This window comes from Nerophis lumbriciformis, linkage group LG21, assembly GCF_033978685.3.
Source record: "Nerophis lumbriciformis linkage group LG21, RoL_Nlum_v2.1, whole genome shotgun sequence".
NCBI lineage: Eukaryota > Metazoa > Chordata > Actinopteri > Syngnathiformes > Syngnathidae > Nerophis > Nerophis lumbriciformis.
Window position 1 is genome coordinate 20882792 of NC_084568.2, and position 21828 is coordinate 20904619.

The 21828-nt window shown below is 40.6% G+C and overlaps 1 protein-coding gene across 2 annotated transcripts; it reads left to right on the top strand.

Annotated features, from left to right (window-relative positions):
- The first annotated feature begins 7814 nt into the window (after positions 1-7814).
- LOC133620967 (uncharacterized) lies at positions 7815-21640 on the top strand. 2 transcript variants are annotated; one of them, XM_072915570.1, is made up of 4 exons: positions 7815-8246; positions 8793-9035; positions 14324-14413; positions 15162-17734. In XM_072915570.1, the coding sequence occupies exons 1-3, from the start codon at positions 8123-8125 to the stop codon at positions 14371-14373; spliced, it is 417 nt and encodes a 138-aa protein (XP_072771671.1). In that variant the 5' UTR covers positions 7815-8122; the 3' UTR covers positions 14374-14413; positions 15162-17734. The 2 variants fall into 2 exon arrangements, with proteins under 2 accessions (XP_072771671.1, XP_061838673.1); XM_061982689.2 differs by lacking the exons at positions 14324-14413; positions 15162-17734 and adding an exon at positions 19831-21640 and having other exon boundaries at positions 7817-8246.
- Positions 21641-21828: the final 188 nt, after the last annotated feature.

Below are 21828 nucleotides of genomic sequence, written 5' to 3' on the forward strand. Positions count from 1 at the left end.
TTTTTCCGGTGTACTTATGAGTCGCATACTTAGCTTGCAAGGTGCGCACCGCCACCTAGTGTGCTGGGGGTATGTACTGCAGCATGTGACGAGTTGCAATCACGTGACCGAGAGGCGCTGGTCGATGGTCTTTTTTCCCCAAAACTTTATTTTAATAACAGTATAATGCAATCATTGAACAAATTAAAGTAACGATTATCAAGTATTTAACAAATTAACAGGAAGTTGGAACACACAAACATAAAGGAAAAACAAATAACAGAAAAAAAACAAGAAACATAACGTGCGACGGATAATACTACAATAAAATAAAAGCAAATAAAAGTATCGGGCTATACACTTACATTTTCTTTGGTTTTGTGATTTTTAGAACGTGGGAAGTTATGGCCTTTTTGTTTTCCTTTGTAATTATTAGTGAGCAGTACATTTGTTTTTAATTCAGAAGAAAACAGATTTGGTTTGTATGCTAATACTCTGGATATATGAATATAACATTTACCTAAAAGACATAATAACAGTTTGATCGCATTCTCCACCTCTTAATGAAGTTTTCAATGTAAAAACAAAACCATTTCTCTTTTTAACTCAAAAATTGTATGCCAACTACTAAACAGAACAAATGAGAGAAGGGACAATCAAAAACAAATCTGTATTTGATTATTTTTCAATATGATGAAATGTGCATTCTGGAGAAACATCCTGCATACATTTGGACAGATATGAGTTACATGGGTAATATGTATGAATAATTTTGATGTGTACTTCTTTAATTTTATTTGGGATGACAAATCTGTTATGTCCAAATGTTCCTGAAATCAGTATAAGGGAAGGACTTCCTCCAGAATGCAACAGCCTTTGATGGACAATTTTTATCTAAATCCAGAGAGTTCCTTCTGTGTTTGTTGTTACATTTGTGATCCGGGAAGTTTATTCCAGCTATCATTAAGCCTGGTAAAACACCTTCTAGCTGTTTATCCTGTAGAGATGATTTAACAAGTTGAAGAAGCTGGACGGGGATGCCATTGAACCATTTTTATAGGCAATAAGACCAATGTCAATAAAAAGTAATATAATCAAATAATTCCTATCAATGAGAAAAAAACATTTTTTCAACCCATTGTTTGTGAAACAACGTTTTGTCTCTGTGTAAAATGTAGTTGTTATTCCAAAGAATGCACTTATGCAGGGAGAAGTTATGTTTATAGGCCAACCTCCATGAATCCAGAGCTTGTTCATAAAAATTAGATAACTTCATGGGTAATTTAGAAGACTTCTAATCAACTTGGTAGAAACTTGAGACCACCACATTTTTCAAATATGCCCATCCATCCATCCATCCATCTTCTTCCGCTTATCCAAAGTCAGGACACGGGGCAGCAGCCTAAGCAGTGAAGCCCAGACTTCCCTCTCCCTAGCCACTTCATCAATCTCCTCCCTCACCCTATCTCTAGGGAGAGCCCCGCTGCACCTGACAAATGAAACTCATTTAGGCCGCTTGTACCCGTGATCTTGCCCTTTTGGTCATAACCCAAAGTTCATGATCATAGGTGAGGATAGGGAACGTAGATAGACCGATAAGTTGAGAGCTTTGCCTACCGGCTCAGCTCCTTTTTCACCACAACGGAACAATGCAGGGTCCGCATCACTGCAGACGCCGCACCAAAACCCCCGTCGATCTCACGATCCACTCTTCCCTCACTCGTGAACGAGACCCCAAGGTACTTGAACTACTCCACTTGGGAAAGGATCTCCTCCCACCCTTTTCCAGGTGAGAACCATGCACTCGGACTTGGAGGTGCTAATTCTCATCCCAGTCAAATATAAGGTTGGGAAAAACTAACCTTGGTTTTTTTTATTGCATGCATATCAGCCATTTTTTGATCCATTTGATTTTGAATACATGATTAAGCGTTTCAAAGTCTATAGCAGGACTATTTAACTATATCATGAAGAGATCCGCAGTTTCGAGAGTCCAAGGGCTCAGGGGCCGTACATCAAAATGTGGATGTTTCGTCAGAAAGTGCCTTCGCAGGTTATATTCCTTTGTAAAATGCGTTTACCTGATTGCAAAGTAAACACAATGTCCATTGTGTATTTTACATTAAAAAAAAGTTAAAAGTTAAAGTACCAATGATTGTCACACACACACTAGGTGTGGCGAGATTATTCTCTGCATTTGACCCATCACCCTTGATCACCCCCTGGGAGGTGAGATGGAGCAGTGGGCAGCAGCGGTGGCCGCGCCCGGGAATCATTTTGGTGATTTAACCCCCAATTCCAACCCTTGATGCTGAGTGCCAAGCAGGGAGGTAATGGGTCCCATTTTTATAGTCTTTGGTATGACTCGGCCGGGGTTTGAACTCACAACCTACCGATCTCAGGGTGGACACTCTAACCACTAGGCCATTGAGTAGGTCCATTGTCCATAATGTCCATTGTGTATATTACACAAATGAAATAGAACGTTTTGTGTTGATACATTCACACAATAAACTACAAATCTTTACGCATATTGAAATTAAACAACATCCACAGCAAACATTGCACACCATCAATGGCTCAAAACAATTAAAATGTAATATGTAGCATTATCGCCCTCTACTGGACAATTTTAGCGCTACATGCATTAAACATACTTTGATTGCCGGAGTTACTCTCAGACAAAAACAACACAACCACGAATACAAAAGACATCACAAAGTCAGCAAGTTCAATATAAAAACTAAATATCTTTATGCACAATATCTACTTTCAAAGATCTGACCAAGTTTTGTGACGATTCTTACTGCTTGTCAAGAACACTGTGTCCGTCGCTTAAAAGGTCCGACAGGAAACAAAGACTCAAGCACTTGCTCAGGGTAGGACATTCATACTTTGTTGTCCGGTTGTTGTTAAAAATCAGAATTTTGCAATTTATTAAAAAAATAATAATTCATGGTTGAATGAGTAGTCTCCTTCTATTCACCCCACTGCTGCTTCATTGTGACATATGCCTCGCTGTTGCCCCCTAAGGTGTGGATGGAATACTGCATACATGATCATCTATCCATCCATTTTTCTACCGCTTGTCCCTTACATGATCAACCCTAGTTAAATTGGTTTCATCAAGCCTATTTGGCTGATGTTCGGCGGGCCACGTGAAAAGCTTTGGCGGGCCGGCTGCCAGTGGAATAGACCTGGTCTCTCACATTGAAACCTCCATCGGCGTAGTGTCTAATCATTGTATATCGTTTAACATACTCTGTTTTATTCCGCCATATAAATTTAAATAGAGTATAATTCATTGTTAAGGATGATTTTTATTAACATATAATGATAGGGCAGGATCCACCATCCTAGAAATCTCTTCAGCCTTGGAGAACATTATCCTTCCTTGTAAGGGGAGGTCCCTTTAAAGCCAACAGTTTGATTTCTGTATATTTAAAGATACGTTTTCATCTACGAATAGACTTGTTAATAGTAATTCCAAGATGTCCTTGTGGCTTGTGCAGCCCTTTGAGACACTTGTGATTAAGGGCTGTATAAATAAGCTTTGATTGATTGATTGATTGACATCCGAGAGAGTTTTAACAGTAATTCCACCAACAGATTTTAGTTAGTTTAGTTTATTATTTTTTCGGTCAGTGGTCAACAAAATAAACAATCAGTTTTACATTCATCAATTGACAATTTTGCAGAAAGGGTTTAGGCTGAAGTTGAGCACTTATTTTGCCTAACCTTATAAACAATCTCAAATACCAGGAGACACCGGGCTCTCTCTTGAGCTTCATAGAAATATGAAATTTCCTTTACACATTATATCATAAATACACCTTGTGCACAACATAAACACTGTTCAAATATATACACAGTAAAGACATAGACAGATTTCTCATCTGTTTCATTATTTCACACTTCTTCCTATTAATTACCAAACCAGAAGCATTTGAAAAGTCCTATAAAGCAGTTGCGTGCAGTGAGGTTTGAGGTTGGGGAGGCACTGCCACTGACCCACTAGTCAGATTTACAAACATACAGTATGATGCTACGTCACTGACTCACAAGTCAGATTTACAAACATGACAGTATGATGCAATGGCACCGGCTAAAAATCACAAAAACACACAGTATGATGCTAGAATAAAACATTTCAACACACTTAGCACACAATTAACACAGCAACTGCAGAGCAGACAACTTTTTGACTTGGGTTTGGGCATTGGATTAAAACAATTTGTATATATATATATTCCTCGCGCACTAATTGACCGACACTGCAGCGCGAGCGCAATGATGTCTCGATTTTCGATGGGAAAATGCATTTTTAGACAATATGCTATGCCTGAGCGGCTTGGAGACACCAGGAGTAACAAGCGGTGGAAAATGGATTAGAAAGGACAGATTTTTAAATATAATAATTAAAAAAATATATATATATTTTGGGGACCACTGTACTTGACAGTATATCTTACCTTTACTTGTAAATGAAGTCCATTCGCCTTTCCTTCTGGACAAAGATCTCTATGACTTTGTTGTAGAAGTCCTCCTTTTTCTCTTTTTTTTTGAGTTTTAAAAGTCTCTCTTTCTTAATTGAGATAATTGCCACCAAAGCAAGCTCCTTTTTCCCCAAGAAGCAAGTGGCGTGTATCAGGTCTTTTAATACCTCACAATGTTCCTTTACATTGGCATTGTGGATGTTGTTATTTAGTCTCATTTAGAGCCAGATCAATACATGATATTCCAAACGTTTTTAAAGAACTCTGACCTTGAATGTGGGCAGATGAGCGTTCATGTTTTTCGAGGCTTCTTGGCAGGTTTTTCAGTTCCATCCCATCCATCCATTTTCTACCACTTGTCCCTCACGGGGTTGCGGGGGGTGCTGAAGCCTATCCCAGTTGCATTCGGGCGGAAGGCAGCGTACACCCTGGACAATTCGCCACCTCAGTATATCCCATTTGGGTCCAAACACTGCCACTCGTTGAGAATAAAAGGCAGGGAAAGCAATAAAGACGTTTTTTGTAGCACAGCCACAAAGCCATTCTTTTCCAGTATACCAATCCTTTTGAAATGAACGTGTTATTTTCTGTCCTCGGACCACACACACGTTTGAATCAAATCTGGCAGCTCTGGCGTTGTTCTCCCAGTGTTAATGACTTCATGCATTGATTGAAAGTCCAGTCTTGAAAAATTCCTTATTTTATAAATCAAATCCACCATTTTTAGGGCGAAAAGCAGTTGTTGTCTGTTGTTTTCTTCTCCTACTTTTTAAGGGTTAACCGGTGTTGGCAGTTCATGACCTCTTGATATATCGCCCCCTACCTCGAGGCAGAGGTACTTGCTTCCTCATGGCCTGCCTTTTCCCGTGGCAACAAGCACGTGCCCCCTCGCACACACACGCTCAATACACTTTGTGTGTAGCCGTGGACATAGACATCTTATAAGTAGATGCAGCATCGACCCTACTGCCTACTGGCGCTGACGCATACTTGCCAACCCTCCCGGATTTTCCGGGAGACTCCCGAAATTCAGCGCCTCTCCTGAAAACCTCCCGGGACAAATTTTCTCCCGAAAATCTCCCGAAATTCATGCGGACCTGAGTGACGTGTCGACAGCCTGTTTTCACGTCCGCTTTCCCACAATATAAACAGCGTGCCTGCCCAATCACGTTATAACTGTAGAATGATCGAGGGCGAGCTCTTGGTTTCTTATGTGGGTTTATTGTGAGGCAGTTTCATTAACGTCCTCCCAGCGCGGTTACAACACACAACAACAGCAGTCACGTTTTCGTCTACCGTAAAGCAGTTCGTCTGCCGTAAACAGCAATATTGTGACACTCTTAAACAGGACAATACTGCCATTTACTGTACATGCATATGTGACAATAACATCTAGGGCTTTTAGAGAGTGCAGTGCACAACTGCGCACACAACAAAGAGACGATGCAGAATGCATCATCAGAGAGGGTGTTCAGCATGGTTAGAAAAATAGTGACAGAAAATAGAACAAGGATGGACAATTCAACCCTTAACTCAACAATGAGTAGATGAGTGTTATGTGTGTGTATATGTGTAAATAAATGAACACTGAAATTTAAGTATTTCTCTTATTCATATATATATATATGTATATATATATATATATATATATATATATATATATATATATATATATATATATATATATATATATATATATATATATATATATATACATATGTATATATATATATATATATATATATATATATATATATATATATATATATATATACATATGTATATATATATATATATATATATATATATATATATATATATATATCAATATATATATATATATATATATATATATATATATATATATATATATATATATATATATAGCTAGAATTCACTGAAAGTCAAGTATTTCTTATATATATATATATATATATATATATATATATATGTATATATATATATATATATATATATATATATAAGAAATACTTGACTTTCAGTGAATTCACTGAAAGTCAAGTATTTCTTATATATATATATATATATATATATATATATATATATATATATATATATATATATATATATATATATATATATATATATATATATATATAAGAAATACTTGACTTTCAGTGAATTCTGCGATGAGGTGGCGACTTGTCCAGGGTGTACCCCGCCTTCCGCCCGATTGTAGCTGAGATAGGCTCCAGCGCCCCCCGCGACCCCAAAGGGAATAAGCGGTAGAAAATGGATGGATGGATGGATATATATATATATATGTATATATATATATATATATATATGAAATACTTGACTTGGTGAATTCTGGCTGGAAATATACTCCTCCTCGCCCCCCACCCCGAACACATATATTAACCCCCCGCCCCCTCACACACACGCACACACACACACACACACACACACACACACACACACACACACACACACACACACACACACACACACACACTCACACAATCTCGACTGTGCATGGTCCTAACTTTTACCCCTGTTGGCTTTTACAATCTTTATCTTCATCATTTATTTCAACTGTATGTTATTCAAGTATGACATTTTTAATTGTAATTAATTTCATTGACAAGCAATTCTATTATGGTCATACTCTTGTTTGCTAGCGGCTACGATTTCAGTACTATCAGTACTAATCTTTTGCTCCTTCTGAACTCTGTGGTAAAATTCTTTTCACAAAATACAACCAATAGTACGTTAATATTATATCTTACTTGTGAAAAGTAATCCCCCGATTCCTATTTTCAACAGTCCGCTCATTTGAGCAACTGTCAACTGTCAGTTTAGGCTGCTCGCCGGCTCCTCATCATCACTTCAAGATGGCGGCCGAATTTCTTGCGTCACAGCAGCCAATGCTGTGTCTGCTTATAAGATGTCTATGGCCGTGGAGGCACCACCTGTGTCTGCCTCACTTCTCTTCTGCCACATTATTTTGTTAAGGAAACACGGAATTTCCGCGATTTTGACCATGAAAATGATCAAAATATACAGGAACCACACCAAAATCACATAGAAAGCATAGACCAAAAGAGAAATATTAAAACTTATTTTATTTTATTAATTCGTTTTTCTAACATCTCATGTTTAAGCACTGCCTCACTTGCCTCCCCTGGCAGCATGTCACTGCTGTAAAGACTATAAAGACAGTTGGGACATAATGGTAATTTTAAAGAAAGATGCATATATCGTCTGATTATTAGATTAAGACTACCTAATGTAGTGTGGGCCATATCACAGAACGAGGAAATCCCGTTAAGGACCTGTTGATGGCAGCAATACGCCGAAAATGCTCTACTAGTCTGCTGGAAATAAAATATGAAGAAGAACGAGGAAAAAGCAAAATGGCGTTTGACGGAGAAGGTCTAAACGTGGCCATTACAGTTCTGTATTTTTAATTAGTGTATACATATACACATGTATGACGCCTAAGAGATTAAACATTGTTAGTAATTGTTTGTATTCGGATACATTAGTCACTTTGACGCGTCTCGTTCTCGCTTAGCTTGCTAGTTAGCTTAGCTTGTTAGCCGCTACCAAATAGACGCGGAAGTTATCAACACATCGCTAAGCAGAGATCAAGTGTGAGTGTAAAGTGTTGTGATTGTGTGAAAATGTGCGAAAGAACGATAGCAGAGTACGAGGAGGAACTTTGTCCAACAAAAGAGGAGAAGGAGCGACAACATCAACTACTGGACGCTGTTTTCAAGAAACATCAAGTTGTTTTACACATAACGGGTTTGTTTATTTCTTACTCTCACGTGTTTACTAACTTTATATTTGATTATTAACAGCATTCTGTAATGTATTGTTTATAGGAAGGTGAATTGTCTTGTGACGACGATGCACTGCTTTGTTTTTATATTGTTCATGAAAATGAGACCGTTTCAGACACATCAAGGGTGATGGGTCAAATGCAGAGAATAATTTCGCCACACCTAGTGTGTGTGTGACTATCATTGGTACTTTAACTTTAATAATTAATTGGCTTACTTTACACCACGGAGGATACAATTAAGAATGCCTCAATCAATGCTGGCTCGTACTTATAAAGACTTTTCAAATTGCCCCTTAAATTTCCAAGCATCTTGTAGTACTGACTGTACCTCTTTTACATTTAGTGGCTGTAACAAAAGAAAATCTTTCCCATGTTTTTATTGGTTGTTTAGTGATACACTTTTAACACAACATACAAAAGAACACATTTTATCTCATTGTGTTAACAGTATCAGTCATAAACTATTTCTATTCTCTAATAATTGTATTTACTTATTTAACCAACAGACGTCCAGCAGCCCCCCCACATTAAAGAGGAAGATCTACATCCCCCTTGTGTTAAACAGGCAGAGGCAAAGCCATCCCACATTAAAGAGGAAGAGGAGGAAGTGTGGATAAGTCAGGAGGAAGAGTGTCTTCTAGGGCAGGAGGAGGCTGATCTCACCAAGTTTCCACTGACTGTTGTCTCTGTGAAGACTGAAGACCATGAAGACAAACCACCTGAGTCCTCACAGCTTCATCACAGTCCAAGTAAGCACAACATCCAGATATAATTTTATTCTCAGGGCATTCAATCCATCACAACTGGACTGTTCAGTTTGTCTTGGAAGACATTTGGCCTCTCATCCAAGTTGGATTAATCAATTCGTGCTCACAGAATTACAATCTTAAATCTTATCATTTCAATTGAAGGCCTTGGAATGTATTGAATTATATCAACATTTTGCAAAAAATCTTAAACACGTCCTAGAAAGTTCCCAAAAATTATAGTAATATTTTTATTTAAAGAAATACGCAAACTAATTATCTGTACAGCGCACTCAGAATTTCTGGAGCAGGACGAGTGTGTGGTGCTGTGTATGTTACAGCAGTGTTTAGCTAGCAGCGCATATTAGGAAAGCCCACAGCAAAGCAGTTATTTGTGTAAGATGGTAAGTGCAAGTTCAACCATTTGTGGCTGTAGTATAAATCATGTGGAGGACAACGTTTGTAAACATTGTGGTGAAAGGGAATGGAAAGACGATGAAAAAGTTTAAACCCTAACCCGAGGACTGCAACTCACCACTACGTTGATAGTTGTCATTGACTAGCTTGAAGATTACTAATCGGAGTGGCTCTAATTTAGCCATTGGCTCTTAGATTGATTCATAAATATCTATTTATACTGTTAATGTGCTGCTCATTAGGCTGTTACAAAAGAACTATATTCAATTGTTGTTCATTTAAAAGCAAGGATCGGAAAAGTGCTGATAAAAACAGAGAATACATTTTTAAGGCCAACAAAAGACCGTCAAAATAGTGTCAAACAACACAACAAGACCAAAGCTTAATTGCTTCCTCAGAAAAATATATATATTGTAATGATGATATGTTTAGACACACAAGTATTCTTTGTATTCACCTGACGTCACGTGCGGCTCATTAAATATGCGAGACTCAAAGTAGTGGTCCAGCTAGCGTCTGTTGTCAAAGCGTTCTGGATGGCATTTTGCCTTTCTCGATGGCATTTCAAGCTGAAGGAGTCCTATTGGGTCCTGTTAACTCATGAGACTCCGGAGGCAGCAGACAGGTACTGACAGGCAAGTGGTGTGCGGCTTTGGCGATTGCAGAGGCAAAAACTTAGACATGTGAGGAGTTCAGAGAAGCCATGGAGAACGACTTCCGGGCGGATTTGCAGTGATCCGCCACCTCAGGACAGGGAAGCAATGCACTGTCAACACCGTGTGTAGTGGAGATGGTGTGGATTGGCAGACTCGGTTGTGGGTTCCTCTATTTAAAAAGGAGAACCGGAGGGTGTGTTCCAACTATTCTTGGATCACTCTCCTCAGCCTTCCCAGGAAGGTCTATTCAGGTGTACTGGAGAGGAGGCTATGCCGGATAGTCGAACATAGGATTCAGGAGGAGCGGTGTGGTTTTCGTCCTGGTTGTGGAACTGTGGACCAACTCTGTACTCTCGGCAGGGTTCTCGAGGGTGCATGGGAGTTTGCCTAATCAGTCTACACGTGTTTTGTGGAGTAGGAGAAGGTATTCGACCGTGTCCCTCAGGAATTCTGTGGGGAGTGCTCAGAGAGTATGGGGTATCGGACCATCTGATTGTGGCGGTCCTCTCCCTGTATGATCAGTGTCAGAGCTTGGTCTGCATTGCCGGCAGTAAGTCCAACCCGTTTCCAGTGAGGGTTGGACTCTGCTAGGGCTGCTATTTGCCACCGATTCTGTTTACAACTATTATGGACTGAATTTCTGGACGCAGTCAGGGTGTTGAGGGGATCAGGTTTGGTGGCTGCAGGATTAGATCTCTGCTTTTGCAGATAATGTGGTCCCGCTGGCTTCATCTGACCAGGGTTTTCAGCGCTCGGTTCGTAGCTGAGTGTGAAGCGACTGGGATGAAATTTAGCACTTCCAAGTCTGAGTCCATGGTTTTCGCCCGGAAAAGGGTGGAGTGCCATATACGGGTTGGGGAGGAGATCCTGCCCCAAGTGGAGGAGTTCAAGTACCTCAAGGTCTTGTTCGCGAGTGAGGGAAGAGTGGACAGGCGGATCGGTGCAGCGTCTGCAGTGATCCGGACCCTGTATCGATCTGTCGTGGTGAAGAAGGAGCTAAGCCAGAAGGTAAAGCTCTCAATTTACTGGTCGATCTATATTCTCATCCTCACCTATGGTCATGAGTTTTGAGTTATGACCAAAAGGACAAGATCACGGGTACAAGCGACCAAAATGAATTTCCTCCGTCGGGTGGCGGGGCTCTCCCTTAGAGATAGAGTGTGAAGCTCTGTCATTCGGGAGGAGGTCAGAGTAAATCCGCTGCTCCTTCACATCGAGAGGAGCCAGATGAGCTGGTTCGAACGCCCATGAACGCCTCCCTGGGGAGGTGTTTAGGGCACGTTTGACCTTTTATAAGACCACAGGGTAGACCCAGGACACCGTGGAGAGACAATGTCATCTGATCACAGAACTTTCCTCCAGAAGGTCTTATCTTTGTCCATGTGATGACCGATGAAACAAAAATTTAGCTGTTTGGCCACAATACCCAGCAATATGTTTGGAGGAGAAAAGGTGAGGCCTTTAATCCCAGGAACACCATTCCGAACGTCAAGCATGGTGGTGGTACTATTATGCTCTGGGCCTGTTTTGCTGCCAATGGAACTGGTGCTTTACAGAGAGTAAATGGGACAATGAAAAAGGAGGATTACCTCCAAATTCTTCAGGACAACCTAAAATCATCAGCCTGGAGGTTGGGTCTTGGGCGCAGACAATGACCCCAAACACACGTCAAAAGTGGTAAAGGAATGGCTAAATCAGGCTAGAATTAAGGTTTTAAAATGGCCTTCCTAAATAAATAAATGATAAATGGGTTATACTTGTATAGCGCTTTTCTACCTCCAAGGTACTCAAAGCGCTTTGACAGTATTTCCACATTCACCCATTCACACACACATTCACACACTGATGGCGGGAGCTGCCATGCAAGGCGCTAACCAGCACCCATCAGGAGCAAGGGTGAAGTGTCTTGCCCAAGGACACAACGGACTTGACTAGGATGGTAGAAGGTGGGGATTGAACCCCAGTAACCAGCAACCCTCCGATTGCTGGCACGGCCACTCTACCAACTTCGCCACGTCCTGACTTAAACCTGTGGACAATGCTAAAGAAACAAGTACATGTCAGAAAACCAACAAATTTAGCTGAACTGCACCATTTTTGTCAAGAGGAGTGGTAAAAAATTCAACCAGAAACTTGCCAGAAGCTTGTGGGTGGCTACCAAAAGCGCCTTATTGCGGTGAAACTTGCCAAGGAACATGTAACCAAATATTAACATTGCTGTATGTATACTTTTGACCCAGCAGATTTACACACATTTTCAGTGGACCCATGCTAAATTCATAAAAGAACCAAACTTCATGAATGTTTTTTGTGACCAACAAGTATGTGCTCCAATCACTCTACCACGAAAAATAAGAGTTGTAGAAATTGTTTTTTTAGGAGTTTATGTAAACTTTTGACCACGACTGTAATGATAAATGATAAATGGGTTGTACTTGTATAGCGCTTTTCTACCTTCAAGGTACTCAAAGCGCTTTGATACTACTTCCACATTTACCCATTCACACACACATTCACACACTGATGGAGGGAGCTGCCATGCAAGGCGCTAACCAGCACCCATCAGGAGCAAGGGTGAAGTGTCTTGCTCAGGACACAACGGACATGACGAAGTTGGTACTAGGTGGGGATTGAACCAGGGACCCTCGGGTCGCGCACGGCCATTCTTCCACTGCGCCACGCCGTACACAATGTTGACATCTATAGTTATATTTTGATAAACAATCATAAATGAATCTTTCAGCACTTACACAATGTTGAAATCTTTAGTTATATTTTGATACATCCATCCATCCATCCATCCATCTTCTTCCGCTTATCCGAGGTCGGGTCGCGGGGGCAGCAGCTTAAGCAGGGAAGCCCAGACTTTCCTCTCCCCAGCCACTTTGTCCAGCTCCTCCCGGGGGATCCCGAGGCGTTCCCAGGCCAGCCGGGAGACATAGTCTTCCCAACGTGTCCTGGGTCTTCCCCGTGGCCTCCTACCGGTTGGACGTGCCCTAAACACCTCCCGAGGGAGGCGTTCGGGTGGCATCCTGACCAGATGCCACCTCATCTGGCTCCTCTCGATGTGGAGGAGCAGTGGCTTTACTTTGAGCTCCCCCCGGATGGCAGAGCTTCTCATCCTATCTCTAAGGGAGAGCCCCGCCACCCGGCGGAGGAAACTCATTTCGGCCGCCTGTACCCGTGATCTTGTCCTTTCGGTCATAACCCAAAGCTCATGACCATAGGTGAGGATGGGAACGTAGATCGACCGGTAAATTGAGAGCTTTGCCTTCCGGCTCAGCTCCTTCTTCACCACAACGGATCGATACAGCGTCCGCATTACTGAAGATGCCGCACCGATCCGCCTGTCGATCTCACGATCCACTTTTCCCTCACTCGTGAACAAGACTCCTAGGTACTTGAACTCCTCCATTTGGGGCAGGGTCTCCTCCCCAACCCGGAGATGGCACTCCACCCTTTTCCGGGCGAGAACCATTTTGATACAGACAGGGAAAAACATGCGCACTTGCAACGACGCGTGCAACAACATCAAGGTAACATGGCTGAAACTTGCCTGTTATAGTTGGCTGTGATTACACTTCCGTCATTTTCACAACCAGCCAGGTCTTCAGTGGTGTCAGCGATTATCTTTGAGTTGTTAACAGTGGGAAAATGAAGAACAGCGAATCAAGGCTATCAAGTGCTACCTGCAGTTTGTTTACAAGGACGAGTTCTAGCAAGACGTGAAGTTAAGTCATGAAATGCAACCTTACCTGAGCGAAAACTATGCATATTTATCAGGGAGAGTCTTGATACCTATGTCCTTGACCCAGCCACACACAAAGAAGTTGTAGACCTCCATGCTTTTCCAAGTTTCCATCTGTTCTGTCTAGGGCTGCAACAACTAATCGATTAAAATCGATTATAAAAATAGTGTGCGATTAATTTAGTCATCGATTCGTTGGATCTATGCTATGCGCATGCGCTGCGGCTACGTCTCATGAGGTGGCAGTAAGCCAGCCAATGATGTGTCATGTGCAGCTCACGTGACGACGCCTTCTCCTTTGCCTGGAAACATTTGAAAAATGGCGGATGAAAACAGTACGGATAGTTCGGCGGAGAAACATCTTGAGGTTAATGCTTCAATGGAGAAAAGCGTACGACCTAATCGTCAAAAGTGTGGGAACACTTTACTTTAAAGACTTCAAAGAAGACTGTTTCCTGCAAAATGTGCAGCTTGGACCTCGCATGGCAGGGAAGTACAACATTGCTTCGGGAGCACCTGAAGAGGAAACATGTTGGAGCCATGGATGAAGGGAACTCACGGTACGTAACCTTTTATGTCCATAGTCCGGGTACATTGATCCGTTGTGTCCGTCTTTGTGTGTTTTTAATCTTTTGTTAACGAGGAGATGCTCTTTAAGGAAGCGCAGCAGCAACTGTTGTGTATTAACTTTCAGAGTGTTATGAACGTTTTGGAGAGTGCGATGACTTCATTTTCTGTGTTGTTTTGAGTCGCAACAGGCATCCACAAATTCAGCTTTTTTGTGAGTAACGTTAACATTATCCCTTTGTTGCAACGCGGGGCTAATAATGTGTCTCTGGCAGATTTGACTCAGTTTTGAGAGAGAAAACGCACGGTTACCAATTCCGAAATAAACGTAACGTACAGAAATATCTCAGGTTGGTTTCATAATGGATCAATGTAGCCGGGCCCAATAAAGCTATATAAATATATTTAGATTTGAGTGACGCTTTAGTATAACTAAACGTTATGAAAGTGCTGGAATATTTCATGCTATTATCAGAGGCAGACTAAAATGAATACTTTATTATTCACAACAGAAACATGTACAATATCAGATTCAGTTCTGATCTGATGAGTTACATTTCTGTGTTATTATTGGTGTATGCTGCATCCCCAATGTCCATTTATTTAATTTAGCATTTTTTAATGTGGTGGCATATTTGCCTTTTACATCAGAAATTATTAATTAAATCAACTAGGTATGTATTAAGTTACATGTAAATGATGCTACTATGTACATTCATTATATGGTTTCTCTCATTTCAGAAAGAAACAACCCAGCATTAGTGACTTGGTACAAAGGAAGGTCTGCACACGACAGCAAGCGGCTGCATTGACTGATGCTATCCTGAATATGTTGCTAACTGACATGAGGCCACTATCAATCATGGAGGATGAAGGTTTTAGACAAATGATTCACGTCCTCAACCCTGGTTACACTCTTCCCTCGAGGACCCATTTTACCAAAGTGATGGAGAGGAAGTACGAGCAGACATTCCAAGCAGTGTAGACTGACATAAAAGACACCCAGAGCAAAATTGCTCTCACTACTGATGTGTGGACAAGTGTAGCTACGGAACCCTACCTTGGCAATACATGCCATTACATTGAGGAGTGGAACATGAAGTCAATGCCACGACCATGCCACTTGAGGAAAGACCATCAGCATCCAACATTGGTTGGAATAGGTTTGAAATTCCCCCAAGCAAAATTCTTGCTATTGTGCATGACAATGGTGCACTTTATAAAAAAAAAAAAACATTTTTGCAACATTTGCCTTGTTTTATCTGGCAAGTTGAAAGAACATGGTGCCAGTATGCTGGTTTTTTCTCTCTCAATTAAATACTGGAAAGGATAGAAATTTAGTTTGTCTCTTTTATCCGATTATTAATCGAAGCAATAATCGACAGATTAATCGATTATCAAATTAGTTGTTAGTTGCAGCCCTAGTTCTGTCGTGTAGAATGATGTCTGGAGCACTATAGTTCCATATGTCTGGGAACGTGACCGACGTATAATCCTTGATATCACTCGACAAATCTTTTTTTTAATAAAGTATAGGGATCTATTCCATTGCGTAGTTAGATGTTTTTGCACATATCTGCTTTTACTGGTAAGATTTAGGCTCCTTGCTTACTCAGGTAGTAAGCTACACAATAGCCATGTTGGTTTGGTTGACCAACACTTCTTTCACCGAAAGTAAACATCTCAGAAAAAGTCACGTGACTAAATACAATGAATACTGCCCCTGTTACTACTTGGTATTGGATCCATACCCGCATGTTTAGTATCACCCAAAACAAATGTACCGTTTCAATAGGGCTGGGCCAATAATACGATATCAATATATACAGTGATAGACACATAATCGATATCAATATAAAATGTGTTCGATAAAATATTCGATATATACTGATATGTTTTGGTCGGAAGAAACCAGAAATTATGAAGCAAGATTTGTTTTATGAAGTCACTTGTGCTTAGGGAACCCAGCAAACAGGAAACAGGAAGTGTCACTGCCCCCATTACTACTTGGTATTGGATCCATACCCACATGTTTAGTATCACCCAAAACAAATGTACAGTTTCAAAAGGGCTGGGCCAATAATACGATATCAATATATACAGCGATAGACACATAATCGATATCAATACAAAATGTGTTCGATTAAATATTCGATATATATTGATATGCGTTGGTCAGAAGAAACCAGAAGTTATGAAGCAAGATTTGTTTTATGAAGTCACTTGTGCTTAGGGAACCCAGCAAACAAGAAACAGAAAATGTTACTGCCCCTATTACTACTTGGTATTGGATCCATACCTTACCCCGACGGGATCACCACCTTATCGTGGTGGGGTGGTTCGCACCTCCACGACCTCTAGAGCTATGCCGGCTGGAGTCTAGTACTCCTGGCAGGGTCTCCCATGCCAAACAGGTCGAAGGGTAGGAACCAGACCAAGAGTGATCCCACCGGTCCTCCAGGTTGGGGGTTGGGCTGAGGGCCAATAACCCGCTCCCGTAAAAAAGAGTTAATTATAGAAACCCACAGCAGAGCAAATTCACTACCGGTAAACGCTGTAGCCAGTCCTCGAAATGAGAGAGACACCATGACGCCCAAGGGTCAAAGCCAACAGAACCAACGAGACGCCCTTGGGCCGAAAAAGCTACTGCTGCACCCCAGAAAAATTATGAAGAATGGAAATTGGAATGTCAGAACACTTTACACAAGCGGCAATATAGCACTGGCAGCAAAAGAACTAACCACCAAAAGAATTAACATCATAGGAATTAACGAAACACACTGGACAGGACAGGAAAAAGTAGAATTGGGAGAAGCAGAAACAATCATTTACTCTGGAAGAGACGACAACAACCACAGGCAAGGCGTAGGCATACTAATGTCAAAAACTGCAGCAAGAGCCCTGATCGATTGGACACCTGTCAACGAAATAATTATTCAAGCCAGGTACCATTCCCAACACATCAAACTGACTTTCATACACACCTATGCCCCAACAGAAGTTCCAAAAGAACAAGCAAAGGATGAATTCTACATGCGACTACTAGACGTACTTGACAGGAGGAACAAACCCAACATGTTAATTGTGACAGGAGACATGCATACTAAAGTGGGAAATGAGCGCCAGGGTTATGAAAGAGTCATTGGCAAGCATGGGCTCGGAAGAACGAACAACAATGGAGAACGGCTCTGCGAAATGTGTGACATGAACGAGCTGGTCATAACTGGGACTCTGTTCCCACATAAAGACATACACAAGGCAACATGGGTATCTCCAGATTGGAAGACCAAGAATCAGATAGATCATATACCGTATTTTCCGCACCATAAGGCGCCCTGGGTTATAAGCCGCGCCTTCAATGAACGGCATATTTCAAAACTTTGTCCACCTATGAGCCACCCCGTGTTGTAAGCCGCATCTAACTGCGCTAAAGGAATGTCAAAAAAACAGTCAGATAGGTCAGTCAAACTTTAATAATATATTAAAAACCAGCGTTCTAACAACTCTGTTCACTCCCAAAATGTACGCAAATGTGCAATCACAAACATAGTAAAATTCAAAATAGTGCAGAGCAATAGCAACATAATGTTGCTCGAACGTTAATGTCACAACACACAAAATAAACATAACGCTCACTTTCTGAAGTTATTCTTCATTCATAAATCCTTCGAATTCTTCTCCTTCGGTGTCCGAATTGAAAAGTTGGGCGAATGTGGGATCCAAAATGGCCGGCTCCGTCTCGTCGAAGTAATCGGAGTCAGTGTCGCTGTTGTCCAGCAGTTCTGTGAATCCTGCCTTCCGGAAAGCTCGGACCACAGTTGTGACCGAAATATCTGCCCAGGCATTTACGATCCACTGGCAGATGTTGGCGTATGTCGTCCGGCGCTGTCTCCCTGTCTTGGTGAACGTCACGTGTGTTCGCCTTCTGTCATCTACTGTTCCCACGCAGTTAGCAGTCTAGCTTCGAATGCCCTGTTGACACCAATATCTAGCGGCTGGAGGTCTTTTGTCAATCCACCCGGAATGACGGCGAGTATTGAATTAAGCGCGTAAGCGTGTCTCTTAATGTGATGTTATGAGCTAGCAAAAAAGAAAAAAGGGAAGACCAATGACCACCTGGAGGCGTATTGTTGAGAAAGAAAGGAAAGCGGGAGGATGGAACTCATGGTCGGAGGCGAGGACTGCAGCAGCCGATCGTGACAAGTGGAGAAGCTCCGTGAGGGCCTTATGTGCCATGAGGCACGAAGTGGATAGGTAACAGGTAATTGGATACATACCCAAATTTTTAGTATCATCCAAAACTAATGTACAGATTCAAACAACAGAAGAATAAATGTTTATTACATTTTAACAGAAGTGTAGATAAAAACATGTTACAACAGAAAGTAACCAGATATTAACAGTAAATTAACAAGTAGATTAATAATTGTTTTGAAAAAAATAATACAACTGTAAATTATGTAGTATGTTACTGCATATGTCAGCAACTAAATTTGGAGCCTTTGTAACCCCCTTTAAATTGTTTTTATTAGAGTGTCCGCCCTGAGATCGGTAGGTTGTGAGTTCAAACCCTGGCCGCGTCATACCAAAGACTATAAAAATGGGACCAAGTACCTCCCTGCTTGGCACTCAGCTTCATGGGTTGGAATTGGGGGTTAAATTACCAAAATGATTCCCGCTCTCCTCACCTCCCAGGGGGTGATCAAGGGTGATGGGTCAAATGCAGAAACTAATTTTGCCACCCCCAGTGTGTGAGTGACAATCATTGGCACTTTAACTTAACTTATTAAATGATATTTTGGAATATAGATTTTAGGCCATATCGCCAATCTTAGTAAAATGTAGCCCCGCCCCAGGTTGGTCTCTTTATCCTCTAAGTATTGTTAAGTCTTGCTCTAAGATTACCGGAGTAAAACTAAGAGACTTAAACTTCTTCTGCAACCAGCAAATCCTCCGAAAAGCAAAAAGCATTTTAGCCTCCCCAAGCCATGTCCTTGCGGGTGAATTCTCTTTGTTGCCTTCGGAGCAATGTTATGCCCTTCCATTGCGTAAAATAAATCGCTTTTCCAAATTATTCGTACCCTCTGCACTCAGACTTTTAAACTCTATAAACTCTTAAATGTTTCAGAGTGTTGTATTGTTGTACTGTTCATGTATTTATTGAATATTTATTTTTTGTGGGCCGTGTGTAAGCTTTGTGAACCACAACAACCTGATGCTCAAAATTAATTGTTTGAATTGAATAATGTAAAAAGTGGCATTTTTCTTCCCCCACATAGATTTAGGACCAGTTCATACAATAAGTTCTTCGGGTTTTTATTGATACATGAAAAAACGTACTGAATGCCTCATGTGACTGAACAAAGCTGGACTTTTCTATAGCATGTGTTTGTCTTCTTGTGTCATGCAGACATATGTGAAGAACATATTCTCCCTGAGCAGCAGGAATGGAGCGTCTGGATGGAGCAGAAAGAGCCACAGCCCTCCCACATTAAAGATGAAGACGAGGCGCCAGAGACCCCTCACATTAAAAAAGAAGAGGAGGACCCACTGACCCCCCATTTTAAAGAAGAAGAAGAAGAGGAGGCGCCACAGCTCCAGCACATTAAAGAGGAAGAGGGGGAACACAGTATCAGTCAGGAGGGAGAGCATCTTGAATGGTTGGAGGAGTTCCCAGTGATTGGTGTGATTGTGAAGAGTAAAGGTAATGAGGTCAAAGGTGAAAGTGATAAGAATAGAGAGTTAGAATCTCCAAGCAGCAGCTCAACTCAATACATGACAACAGAAGCTGATGGGGACCACTGTGGAGGATCACGAGCAGACAAGCTCTTAGCTCCACTGTCAGATAGTGACGACACAACGTCACACTCTCCTGACACTGATAAGGAAGACTCTAAAGCTGGTAAGACATGTCACACTGACAACACTCACTTTAAATGTTCTCACTGTGACAAAATGTTTAAATATCGATGTAGTCTGAAATTACACATGAGAATACACACTGGAGAAAAACCTTTTTCTTGCTCAGAATGTGGTAAAAGTTTTGGCCGAAAAAATGTGTTGAAAGAACACATGCACACGCATACTGGAGAAAAACCCTTTTCCTGCTCAGTCTGTGGTAAAGGTTTTGTGCAAAGTCAAAATTTGAAAGTACACATTGGAATACACAACGGACAAAAACCTTTTTCCTGCTCAGAATGTGGTAAATATTTTGTCCAAAGACGGTATTTGAAAAAACACATGAGTATACACACTGGAGAAAAACATTTTCCCTGTTCAGCATGTGGTAAAGGTTTTTCGCAGAAATTTTGTTTGAAAGAACACATGAAAATACACAGTGGTGAAAAACATTTTGCCTGTTCAATCTGTGGTAAAAGTTTTGTACAAAGTCAAAATTTAAAAGTACACATGAGAATACACACTGGAGAAAAACCTTTTTCTTGTTCAATCTGTGGTAAAGATTTTGTAGAAGGTAACAATTTAAAAGTACACATGAGAACACACACTGGGGAAAAACCTTTTACCTGTCCAACATGTGGTAAAGGTTTTGTAACAAGTCAAAATTTGAAAGAACACACGAGAATACACACTGGAGATAAACCTTTTAACTGTTCAGTCTGTGGTAAAGGATATGTAAACTATCGAAATTGTAAAGTCCACATGAGAAAACACACTGGTGAAAGTGTTGAGTTGCGTGTGTGATGAAAGATTCTCTTATAAGTACCAGTGTAAGAAACACAAGTGTGCTGGTCAGAACAGCAGCAGCAAATTAAGTCACAACTTTGATAACTATGACTTTCTAACAACATCAGTACATAAAACATGTGTGACGACAATGTGTGTGTGTGTGACACATACTTGTTAATATGCTTCTTACATTTATAGGTTATATATTTTATATTATTGTTGTTTTTTTTGTCAAGTATTGGTACATGCATTAATATACAACATTGTGTACTTTCTTTTAATTGAACGGAGAACTTTGACTGAAAAGGTGAGAGTAAACAGTACAAAACATATGTGACATACAATAAAAATTTTGTGTATATGGATGTTCATAATTCACTTTTGTACAGTAATGTTTTTATACAATAACAAAATAGAAGGGTTAGATATGTTCACTTCTAATTGTAAATGATTCCATCGATTAATAATATTTTATATCATATACATACTTGTGTTCATACCTTTGCTTTTGAGTACACATACATCCCTCTTAGTTCATATTTACTGATTCACATCTGAAACATCTTCTAGACCACTTCTGGAAGCATATTATTATTTACTTTATGCATCATTTGAGCAGTTATGTTTTATACAAGATCAGTTAGTTTTCTTTTTAAATGTATGCTTCAAATAAAGCTGGGTACGATACATATAGTTAATAGTTGTTATGTATGTATTTTGT